Here is a 12,549-nt window from a genome sequence, read left to right on the forward strand (position 1 = left end):
CAACAGACCACATGTTCTGAGATTTATTGGTTCCCAGGAACCGATCTGACCTTTCACTGGTAGGAATATCTACACGCATCAGTATTTATATGCAGTGTACATTTGTGTGTACCGTATTATTTCACATAGGGTCTGTGGTCCAGGAGACAGAAAACTGGCATGAGCATGTACCTTGACTCTGGAGGCAGATCCAGGCACTCGTAGAATTCCTTCGGTTTCTAAACCTGTTTCCTCAAGCTTGAGCAGCAACTGAAAAAAAAATCAACAAAACCCAGGAAAATACTCAGAAGCACTTAAAAGTACTATTAACTTTTTTTGAGTCTAGGTATCCTTGAAACTAGCTTGGAAAAGATACATTTTATGTAATTTATTAATAAAAACAAGTCAGCTCATGTAAGTAGACCATCCTAATTTGTTCTCCATATTCCTGACCCTGAAATACGGAGTATGCAGAGTATGGAAAACTGATAATGCAATAGGCCCCTCTGTCCTTGATTTGAGACTTGACACTGCTACAGAACAATTAACACATAAACATATTAATAAAAGGGCAGATACACTAGGTAAAGCACAATGGTGTTTTGAGGGAAAATTAACCTCTGAGAAATGTTTAAGTCTTTCCCTGAGGAGCACAATGGAAAAGTCTATAGATAACATACATTTCTGGGAACTGAGAACTCAGATTAGAAAATGATCCCAGGATGTTTTCGTTTGAAATCTCAGTGAATAGAGGAATAGGCTTTCCACTCTAATTCTTTATTAAAAAAAAATAAAATAAATGTTCTGATTTAACATAATCTAGAATGAGGAAAAATAAAAATAATTTCCCAGCATTTATTCATACAGCTCTGGATTTTCACCACCAGCTCTGCTTGCTGCCCTAGCTATTGGATCCTTCTGGTTTCCCATGGTATCTTGACAGAGGACCTGTGGAGCTGATTGCAAAGTCATGTAAATATTCAGGTCATACCAGTCTTTCCCCTGACGCTCCACACCACTTCCCTTTTTGTCGGTATTTACAGGGAAATTTGTTGCAGTTTCAAGTCCATGTAAACCTGTGTAATCGCATGTGTGCTTGTGTCGGTGTACCTGTACCTGTGTACCATCCACCGGATGTCATTGTACTGTCATATGACCTAAATAAATGACATTGTCTTGTCATACAAACCTCAATGAGAAGATATCACTTCCATTCTGGAAATAACAGCAAGGTAATACCTGTTATTTGAATTCATGAGACATTAAAACTCCTGAGACAACTTATCTCTGCCACTTCTGCACACACACACAATTTTGAATGACTTTCTAATTTAGTGAGAAAGGGAAACAGAAAGCCAGACATTTGTTTCCTGAATTTTCCTGTATGGTATCATATCATTAAAAAATTTGAAAGAGGTCCCCACCACAGTACACACAAAAGGAGAAAATTTTGTCTCATTGTCACAAGATTTTCAAACCACAACATGCTAACAAACAACCTGTAGACACCTTCAAGTCTGTAAAGCTTGCATCTTCTTTTATCTGGTGACTGTTTTGAGTGTCAGTGCAAATGACAGAAGACTGAATTTAAGTGACCAAAAAGGCCGAGTTATACTCACTTTTTGGAAGATGAGGGGAACTTTTATTCCAGGAACCTTCTTTTGATCATTCTCCAGCAGTATGGCGAGAGGGACTCCAAACAGACCATTTTCTTTAAAATAACAACAACAACAACAACAGTGAAAGAGAGAAAGCACAGCCTTGTATGCACCACCTTAGCTATGCTGAGGGGTGCCCAGGTGGCTTCCATGGGGATGCCACAGCACGGTACCTCGTCCCCGCACCCTCTCTGCGCGGTTCCTCTTCAGCTCCACCCCCAGCGCATCGTAGAAGGCTGTTAGCTCAATCAGGGAGAGGTAGCGGATCTTCTTCATGTCTTCAGGAGAAAGGTCTCCAACCTCTGTCAGTCCAAACCGGCTTTTCCGAACTATGAATTTCTACAGTAGAGATGGGTCGCATCTTTATTTGCACAAAAATTACAGGACATGAATTTTTGTTTAGAAAGAGATGCCCATATGTGATAGGAAGTCGTATTAGGGTAGATGGATAACACCAAAGAGCTGAGCTACAACCCTTTATATGGGTCTGGTATGTTGACATAACTTGTATCCACCCGAAACATAAAAATCGAGTTTCTTGATCATCACGTTCCCTTGCGCTTTGACCGGTAAGTGGTGCTGGGGCAGAGGCATTAACCTCAGTGCCCATATTCCGGCTGCGACAAATGAGCTACGTGCTACTTAAACTTTTGCCCAATTTTAGCAGGATATAACATTTTGCTCTGGTTTTGCCTCGCCCAGAGCATCTTTGAACACTGTTGAAGTAGCTGACACATTTCATCATGGATATTGCTGTATATCAATTGTGTGTGTGTGTATGTATAATGAATACATGTCTGCTTTGCATATTACTATTAATTTATGAAGTCTTATAGGAGAGTTGAAGCTAAGGATCAGAATAAAAGCCCGGAGGCAAAATCAGTTAGTCCTGATGCCAATCTGCCAATTTACTGGTACTTTTTATTACTCAAGAAGCATTTAGGCTTAGAAACAGGACTCCCAGCAGCTAAGAAATAATTTATTCAAGGAGGCTTGAACTAAATTATACTTAGTAATTTGGGGGCATGTGAAGATGTCTACATATTTTAGAAACTGCAATGTAATGGACCAAAGCCAGGAATGTTGTGTCATGATAGAAGCATTTGTACAAATGTCAAAAAGAACAAATACTTGTCAGTTTTGGACATAATTGTTAGACACAATAACAAAGTTAAAGTAGAAAACATGTTTTTCAAAGAACTGTGGATCTTTGGTATTGTATGTTGGTTTTTTTTTTAATTTATTTATTTAATTGTAATTTAAACCAGTAATTGTTAGTTAGAGGTATAAATAAATATCATTACAAATCATCTCCTCCCTTTAGGGAACTGAGTGGAAACCCAGCCTTTAGTAATGTTTTGCTTCTGGAAATTTCAACCCAGTCCTCCCTTTTTTAAACAACTTTGGACTCAGTAAGTTTAACCCATCTCTAGACAAAGTCAGTCAAAGAGATTAAGAAAAAAGCAAACAACAACAAAAAAAGAAATAAACTCATAACAGATTTTAAAAGTAAGAGAGGACAAAGGATATCTACATAATGTAAGTTAGGACTTCCTAAATCACACTGTACATGGTTTTTCGACAAGGGTTGATCGTAACTGGAGGAGAAAGAGTACAGGAGATGGAGTAACTAAAATACATGCTGCCTGGGGTATTTTAGGCCACAATCTTCCCTCCTCAGAATGCAGTAATACCACTGTTGCTCTTACACTGAGACTTAATAATGTAACAAAGTTACATGGAGGATAGTCTTCTGAAGAAACACAAAATACTGGAGAATATATACACATTTTGGTTCCAGTGATGCAAAAAGTCAAAAAGCAGTCAAAGCACAAGAAAGCATCTCGGAAATAAGAAAAAATCACACAGTATATATATATTTTCTGAGAAAAGGTGTGTTTGCCAAGAAAAAATGACAAACACTCCAAAACCAATTACAAAGGGTAGTTACAATGGTTTTCCGTGGTGACTGATTGACTCCTAGGGTCACTATGACGTGATGCAGCATTAACACAAAGTTTGGGGCTAGGCCTCTTTCTTCTGTCCTGCGTCACAATTTTCTGGTGATTTTTCTTACAAAAAAAGAAGCTATCCTGAAATTAGATTACTAGTGTTTTGGTTAAGGATCATGTCCGATATTGTGTGACATACTGTTTCTGCATGAAACTATGCAGTGTACTAAGATGGGCCTGAAATGCTTACTGACTCTTAGTTCTGTAATATCTTCAACTAAGTCACATCGATCATGGTCCTACATTGGGGAAATTGCATGTAACTCTATGCAGACAGTGATGTTGAGTTGCTCTTCTGGGAGCTGCATGTGTTTTACAACATACAATCTCTCTCCATGGAGCTCAGTATATGCTACCCATGAAGCTGCTTATATTAATGGATCAGACTAGCACGACTTCAGTCTCACTGTTGGCCCTCCTTGAGGAAGGAGGGACAATCCTCCAGAGTACAGGTGACTGGTTGCTTTATGTAACAGAGCAAAAGATGATTTTTTACTGGGGCCCATTACTATCTGAGTCACCATGGGAAAATACAAATATCATGAGTGGCAGCATATGAAGTAAGAGAAATGCCAACATCAACAGCTACAATTGTTGACTTTATTTACAAACACTCTGTCTGTGGTGACCTGGCATATTTCTCATATACTCTTCTGAGCACACAAAATGATGTCCTGCATGCAAAGTAGTTCATCTCTAGCATGATACTGACCTTTTCTAATACTACTCAATTATGCATCCACAGCTCCATGATACTCAGTGTGGCATCTTCTCTTCCCTATTTGTCACCAGTTTCCCTACTCTTTCAAGTGGAAATTGTCTGAGCTGTTGCAGAGAACAATTTGTGTGGGTGTTGTAGTGAAGGCTGAGGTCGTAGGATTGCTATTGATTTTGCCAAAATCATGATGAACGTGGAGATATCCTTACTCTCCGCAGGACACCAAGTTATTCCCACCACAAAAAAAAACCCAGACATGCTAAAGCACAGGGAATTCGCACCAGTTGTAATCTACTTGGTGTCTTATCCCTGCTTTCAACAAGGAAACTTACTTCTGCATCTCAAGTTCTTCTTCCTTGGTGGTGCCTGAGATGGATAAATGGGTAATTCTCAGAGAATTCGGTGTCTATGTGGGTAGCAACAATTTCAGATTAGTTCAAGACCTCAGGATATCGCAATATTCAGGAAATGCTTCCAAGTAATTTACAGTTATTTCATACATTTAACTAAAATGTGGTATCTGAAGCACAAACCTAATTCTTTAGTTTTCAGTAATGGAAGTTGTGAGGGCTGATGGAAATAGAAAACTGAATTCCTTGATTTCAAGAAATAATTCCAGATAATGGCATGACTGCTCAGTGTATGTCTGATTGGATGATATGATATGATATGATATCGTAAACTTTCCTTTAACTATTGACTTAGTATCCCCTATAGTGTAATTGCACTGAATACTGATTGGAGGCAATCCGTACTGCTGCAGGACTAAGGCTTGCTTTCCTCCCTTCATCTGCGAAGCAATTTTAAGTCTTTGTGTTAACAAAGGCAGATAATCTTTGGGGAATAAAGTAGCAAAGCAGACCAGTAATGAAAATGATTTCTAGTTTTACTGCCAGTAACTGGTCTTTATTTCTACGTGAAAAAAGTGCGGATGATGCAATATTTGTGGATTGAGTTACATGTGTTCATCTGCCATGGGTACAAGTGAAAACGGGGCTTGAATATCCAGTTTAGCTTTGATGCCTCTCCGGGAATCACTCACTAGCAGTAGGCAGGCACAGCAGGCAGTGTCCATAAAGCACACATAGCAAATGACAGCTAATGCATCTTAACGAACTCCAATGTGCTGGGGATATAAAGGAGGAAATTACTAGGTTAAAGAAAACAATTGAAATATGTCGAGAATAAACTTACAGGCAAAGCAGAGTCCTCCTTTTTGAACCTCTGGTTTTTCAGCCATTCTTGGCTTTTTAGAAGGACCGCAATGGATTCTGAGAAAGAGACCTCATAGGAGAGCTCTTCTGTTATGGATGGGCTGCCTTTATCTAGTCCACAGTCTAGACAGTTGTTAGCTGAAAATAAGGGAAACTATATATGAACGCTGAATGCATGCTTGCATTTAGTACAGAGACATTAAAAAATTGAACCAAGATGACAAAAATCTTGAGAAAGTAATAAAGGAAGTGCTTCAAAAGGAATTTCAGTGTAAACCACAGCATGTTCCTGTTTTGTCTGCAGGAAATAACCCCTTAGAAATAAAATCCCTATTTTAATTTCAGGCTATTTAACTTGTTGCTTTTCGTGAGAAAGACAGTCAAGCTGGATCTTCCTGTTTATCAGCAATTATCAAGTTTTTGTACTCCATCCTTGTCTACTCAGGCCAGCAAATTGTGTTGGCGCTTGTCTAATGAACAATTAAAAATAAAAGCTCCTGACAGAAAAATGCTGTTGACACAGTTTCTCAGGTTACTGTTGACTTATTTACAACCATTAGACATTGTGCATATATTTATATTCTCACATACCTATATTTCTCATAGTTGCTAGTTTAGGTGCATAGCACCCAAACAGGACTCAATGCACAATCTTCCAGTTTGAAAAAACAGTCTATCTACTAGAATTTCTGGTAGATATTGTGAAATTACTTAATGCTCTACTCTAAAATTTAGTCACGTGCTGAAAATAGTGGATGCCAGAGGAAAATTTTTGAAATCAGTGCAATCAAATACAGAAATATCCTATTGTCATGGAGTCCAAAGTGTGATAACATGCATGAGTTCCAGTGTTGCCAACTTTCATGACTGATGTCTCACATCTCAGGACAATTTTACATTATCCCTTAAGGTCCAGCTCCTAGACTCACACAATTGGAACAAAATCATAATTTTCTTTGGAAGTGAAGTAAAATTTCAGCCCTCAGGTCTGCAGAGAAGAGTTTACTAACATGATCCAAGTGCATTCAAAAGCCATGGAAATCAGAAAGTGAATTAAAAAGCATTACACGCTTTAAAAACATGTGCATGCCCCATGATTTTTGAGTCATTGCACTTACAGATACAGGGACTTACACATTTTTTGCAACACCCTTTGTTTTGCAACTCAAGTATGAAAAAGCTAAGTGCGTTATTAAGTGGCTTCTGGCTTCTGAACTGTGGACTTAGGTGTTATCTAATGGCCAAGTCATTTAAGATTTTCCGTCTCTCTTTCCACCTTTGGACCTGAGACCACAGACTGTCCATGGTACCCCTGGCCATGTGATTCCTCATCTGTTCTGGTGCAACAACTTGCAGAGCAGAGGTATTAGCAGAGCAGCTTTTGCAACCAAGGAAAATGTCTGTGGCACTTGATGCAGAGGTAAACATCTAAGAGATTAGTTTTGAAACTTGGGTATTGATATCCCTTTAGTTAAGCCCTGAACAACAGTGATGGGAAGAGCTTTCAAAATAAAAGATGGACGTTCCTGTGGGAGGCTGCTGACAGTTATCCAGATGCTGAATAGAGCAGAGCTATCATTTTCAGTAGCACTGCCAGTCACTGTCAGGGCAAAGCGTTTAAGGGATGTCCCAAATAACACCATTAGACCAGCATAATGGGGCAGAACCAGAAAAATGAAAAATTTCTGACACTGTGATTTCTGCCGTACTGGAGAAGAAATGTAAAGGAAATATGCATCTTTCTTGTCGTGATTTGCAACAACAAAATAAAATACATTGCTGACATATTTTGGACAAATTCTGCACCGTATTGTTTAGAGGTTATTTTTACATTCCCAGCCTTGCAATGATCAGTACTTTTTAGACACCGAGGCCTCAAGGGCAGCAGTCTGTGTCTGTACAACACCGGTCTTGAATGGGAAACTTTGGTTATTGCATGACAATAAGCTGACAACGATTTTAAGAATATTTATGCAGTATGGCTCCAACACAGAAGCGAGGACTAACCTCAGAACCACCAAAGGATCTTTCTGTCTATCATTTTTCTAGGAGGAAATGAACACTGTTTACACATTGGCATACTCACAGCTAACTGATTTCCAAACTGGCTTCTGCCCAGGAAGCTGGATACCATTAGAAGGAACTGGTGACACTGGAACTGTCTCAAATGTGGGCTGATAGGCAAGGAAAAATGATCAGACTGCAGTGAAGGTAAAAGTCTGTGGACAGAAACTGCTACAGATCAAGCAACAGCGTTATCATTCTCATCTTATACTCTTTTGCCAAGTTTAAACAACATGTTGTGATTCACCAGAGTACATTTTTCATAGCCAAGCCTGAGAATTAATCTTCTCCAGGCTGCACAGATTTAAATCATTGTGAGGTCAGTAACATTGCAGCTCACTGTAGCTAATGAGTCCTGTCCTATGTAACAACTGAAATTAACTAAATAAATTGCTGTACATAATTGTACTAAGTGAAAGGTCCTCATCAGATTGTAATCCATTCTGCTTTTAATCATTTTGGCCACAAATCTTTTTGAGGACTCTCTGACACATGTTGAACATCCGCTGCTCCCAAGCACCTGTCAGAAACCAGGCTGTTCACTGCCTGTCAGGATTTGGGAACCAGCAAATTATTAGTGGACGGATGTCCTTGCGCTGTACTAACGCTTCATCAGTGAACCACAAAAAAAAAGTTTTATGGAAAAAAGACCTTTTCTATAGTCCAATTCATTTCTTTCTGCTGCAGAAATCATGCTGCACTGTGTGAAAATGAGGGAAGCATGTATGGCACAGCAGAGAAGGGCTCTGAAGTCCAGAAGGTGACTTTCAAGCACTGTCACCTCTTCTTGGCAGCAGAGTTTTGCCCTTGTTCTCAGCAGTTTTAGGTCTCATCATAAAGACAAATCTGAGTGTTTGTGTGTCCATGGGGCAGTAGCAGCTCATCTGAATGTTTTTGGGTGAAAAAAAAAAAAAAAAGTCAGGAATTTAAAAGATGCTCTGAGGTACTCAGTGAAAATAACTACAATGCTCCAAACCAGTCTTGTATTTTTTCTGCTGCCCTTTGCATCTTGGTGGGAGCCCTTGGAACCTCCTCTTTCTCAAACCTGCTGCCTCTCCCCCACCCCGAGCCTGATGGAGCGGCCCCAGCTTTCCAGCCGAACCTGCTGCTGAGAGAACTGATGAGCTCACAGTAGCCGCTCTTTAAATTGCTCTTTAAATCGCTCTTTAAATTGCTAAATGGGCTGTTTATCAACAAGCAGCAATGCCTCAGGGCAGAAATTTTGTCTTCCCTATTTGTAGCCAATGCACAGGAGCAGCATTCAGGCTGCCAAAAAATGTCAGAAATTTAAAACACAGGCAGCTCTTCCAATTGGAAGTCTGAAATAATGTTGCAGTTGTTTTATTCAACCTTATCCTCTGAGCTATTTGGGTAACAAAGTCAAATGTAACATGAATAAAACCTCTCCTGAGAGAGTCCATTCAATGGCCCGTAAACTTGATGGCAAACAGGATTTGAGTCATATGGACTTCCTTTGCCAGAAGATTGTAAGGACCATTGATTTTTTTAAAAGGAGAACCGTAGGATGCTTTTATGATAAAATCCCGTAACATTTACACAAAAGGTTTTAGGACATAAAAAAGCAATATAAATTTTAGGTGGGAGTATGGAAGTGGAGGGGCTGGTTAAACTTGCCTCAGCGATTTGGGAAAATCAAACATAAAAGTAATTATTCTGCCGCTTAAGATCCAGATGGAGAAATTAATGGTAAACATTAGCAACTGGCTCATCTACTTTCACTGCTCAAAATGTCTGACCCTGTGAACAGTATTCAGAATAGATTTACAGTGAATCCAGTTTATTAAGAAAAAAAAAATCCTTCCAGCCTTGTTACGCAGGTGAAATCAACAGAGAGGCACAGCTCTGCCTCTCCCCCAGAGCTTCCTGCTGCAGCCTGCAACCTACTCCAGATTGTAGCCATCGAATATTGTGACCCATGTGCAATGTCAGAGGCAGCTGAAAAAATCGCATTTTTGGTCTTGTTTCCCAGCCTCCACAGCGAGAGTGTATAAAGAAGCCAAATCTAGGACTTTTTTTTTTTCATGAAAATGTCTTCCAAACAGGGCAAACAGCACCCCACCTCCTTTATCTTTGTTTAAATTTTGTTATAATAAGATACAAAGAAAGGGAAGACTGGCAATAAAACCTTTTTAATGCATGAATTTTAAAGATCCAGAATGTTTCTTTAGTAAAAAAGAAGACTAAAAAGCTTGGAAACTCATGTCTTAATGAATGTGAAAAGCCAAGTGTCAAATTGTGTCCTTAACAAAATTGGGACAGCTTTATTCATTTGACTGGGGCTCCAGTGAAGGCAAGACTTCTCATATCCTGATTTCTGACTGAAAGTGATTCATTAGACAGTTCTCATTATCTGATACTAAAAATGAGCTCAATGTTTACTAGCACAAGGTACACAGGAATTTCCAATAGCAAGAGGAAACCAGAAGAGGATGGAAAAGATGGAGATGAGGTAGATAGTTCTTTAGTAGCTACCCTCATTGTAGAAGATGTAAAAACAAATCACTGGAGCACCAAAGCCACCAAATTCTATTATCAGCCCTGAAGCGAAGGAAAATAAAGGCAAAGGAGGCCAGCCTTGTAGCTTTGGTTAGGATACAAGTTGCCCATGCTTTGGATATATGCATACGTCGTAGCACTGTCGTCACAAATGCCTTTTCATGCAAATAGCTCTGGGTTAGTTAGTGGTTCTTCTTTAATTAGGACATGATTTTCTCATGTGTTGCTCAAGTAAAATGCCCCTAAAACTCTTGACGACTTTTAGCTCATCACAACATACAGGGTTGGGCTGTTAACAAGCATGATGCTTTTTTTCCTCCCTCCACTAATAAAATCAATGTTTTCCCCCACCCTACCCCCGATTTGTATTCTGCTGTTGATTTTTCTAGGCTTTGAGCTCTAGCAGAGCCGATAGCTTCTGATGGAAGCAGCAGGGTACCAGCAGCAAGGAAAATCAGGCCACTGTGATTAATAAACCATCCAATTTAAATCTCCCTAGCGTGGTTGTCAGTGGAGTCTGCTGTGCGTAGGCCTGTCTGAAGGAGAGCAGAGTCACCTCAGCTGGGGCAAGCTGCTCCACCGAGGCATCGATCAGCATCACTTTCCGAGGGACGAGATGCCACAGGTGCTGCATTTTAACCCCAGGGATCATGGCACCTTTCCAAGGTGGGCAACAGAAGAAAACCCAAAAACATCCAATACCAAACAAAAAAAGAGGAAATATGACTTCATTTCCTTTCATTCCAGTCCACTTGGGCTGTTGAGGGAACACTCCTGCTCTGAGTGGACAGACCTCAAGGCAGGAGGAGGGAAAAAGCACCATTCGCTCTGTGTTGGCTCACATGAGGGTGGCCACCAGGCAGCGATAGCAAAACATCTACCTGGCAGTTTTTTTCAGAACACAGACAAGAAACTAGGGCTGATCTTGATCTCTGTCTCCCTGCCCCTGATGAGACTATTTTTGCCTTTTCAGTGGTCTCCTAAATCTCATCTCAGGTGACCCTAGTGAGCTAATCACCTTTTCTCTTGTCATTAGCCACGGAAGAGAGTAATCCATCCTGTGGCCCATCCCTCTAGTCTCCTGCCATGCTTAGCTTGTTGGGGGAAGAGAATGTAAATCCATCCTCTTAATGGGGAGGATTATAGAGCTATGTGAAGCAATTAGAGCTGTTTTACTATTTTCAACAGTTTACTTCTTCCCTTGCCAACTAAAAAGCAGGACAGGAAAGCAAAACTCCTGCGTGTCATTTCAAGCAATCTTTTTACCAGCCTCTTTTCAGTAGCTGTGCTGACAAGATTTACCCCTCCCTGTTCCCTGTTGCTCTTAGTTTTTTGGCTTGGTGGTTTTTATTCCAGATCACTTTCCCAAACTGATTCATCACACAGATTCACCAACAGCTGTACTGCCATGTCTAAGACACAGCAGAGCTCCAGCTGACACCCCTTTACAAAGGGCTGCTCAGGAAACCTTCAACTTGGGGCACACCACCTACCCCTGCAATGCCTCTGTCCCTGAAGAGGTGATAATTAGGACGGACTTTCTAAATCCCATAATAAGCAGCAGAGATAGATAGAAGTAATTGTCAATGGGAATGCCCAAAGGGTGCTGGTTGCAGGCTCTTAAAAATACAATCTGTTTTGCAGATTTTTGAAGGGAGGTGATGGTGTGCTCTGCAGCTGTATTAGTGTATCTGTGTTTTGCATTTAGGTAAGCATCCTGCTGAACTGCATATTTTTGGAGAAGAAGAATTAGAAGTCTCAATTACTTTTTCAGTCTTATCTTTTAGACTTTTCCAATACAGATGTAGTAAGTGAGTGGAATTTCAGAGAAGGTAAAACAGCGATTTGAAGGGCAGTGGCTCTGAAGCTCCTAAGCTCCTTGCTCCTAAGCAAGTGAGAAACAGAGGTGAAAAATAAGCAGGTCTAACCAGCTCAATAATGTGCCCATCCAAGAGAATGGGTATGATGTTTATTTGGCTGATTGAAATTTATTAGGAAACTTAGGCTTTATTATTATGTCTAAAAATTTTAAATGCATTAAGGCTTACAGTTACTTAAAATGGGAGAAGTGTGCTAATCTAATAAGAAGTGCTGTCAGCTTTTAGATGTTCATGCAAACATGCCTGATGATTTCTCATGCAAGAAAATCTACCCACAGGAAACTAGTGGATGCTTCTGGATATATTTGTGGGATTTGTGCAAGAGGTTCAAAAGAGCCCAGATACTTAAATTGGAGACAAATAAGTTAACTTTCCAACCATTATGTCTTTGTAATTTTATTATAACTATGCAGCTACAATTTTTTTTCCCAATTTTTGGTTTTAAACTCAACTAGGATGCCAAGCCTTGAGGAGAACGTAGGACAAATAGAAAATTCATAAAGAAAA

General features: G+C 39.9%; 1 protein-coding gene across 2 annotated transcripts in view; it reads right to left on the reverse strand.

The window, feature by feature from the left end:
• Positions 1–12,549, reverse strand: part of ARHGAP28 (Rho GTPase activating protein 28) — a 72,333-nt gene that overhangs the window by 12,937 nt on the left and 46,847 nt on the right. For both annotated transcript variants that reach the window (XM_086609201.1, XM_009981855.2), the window contains exons 4-8: positions 7,668–7,755; positions 5,562–5,719; positions 1,811–1,976; positions 1,599–1,690; positions 172–249 (exon numbers count right to left, since the gene is read on the reverse strand). In XM_086609201.1, the coding sequence (XP_086465327.1) occupies positions 172–249; positions 1,599–1,690; positions 1,811–1,976; positions 5,562–5,719; positions 7,668–7,755 (582 nt within the window). The remainder of the gene's footprint in view (positions 1–171; positions 250–1,598; positions 1,691–1,810; positions 1,977–5,561; positions 5,720–7,667; positions 7,756–12,549) is intronic.

The sequence above is a fragment of the Tauraco erythrolophus genome, chromosome 3 (genome assembly GCF_009769465.1).
Source record: "Tauraco erythrolophus isolate bTauEry1 chromosome 3, bTauEry1.pri, whole genome shotgun sequence".
Taxonomy (NCBI): Eukaryota; Metazoa; Chordata; class Aves; order Musophagiformes; family Musophagidae; genus Tauraco; species Tauraco erythrolophus.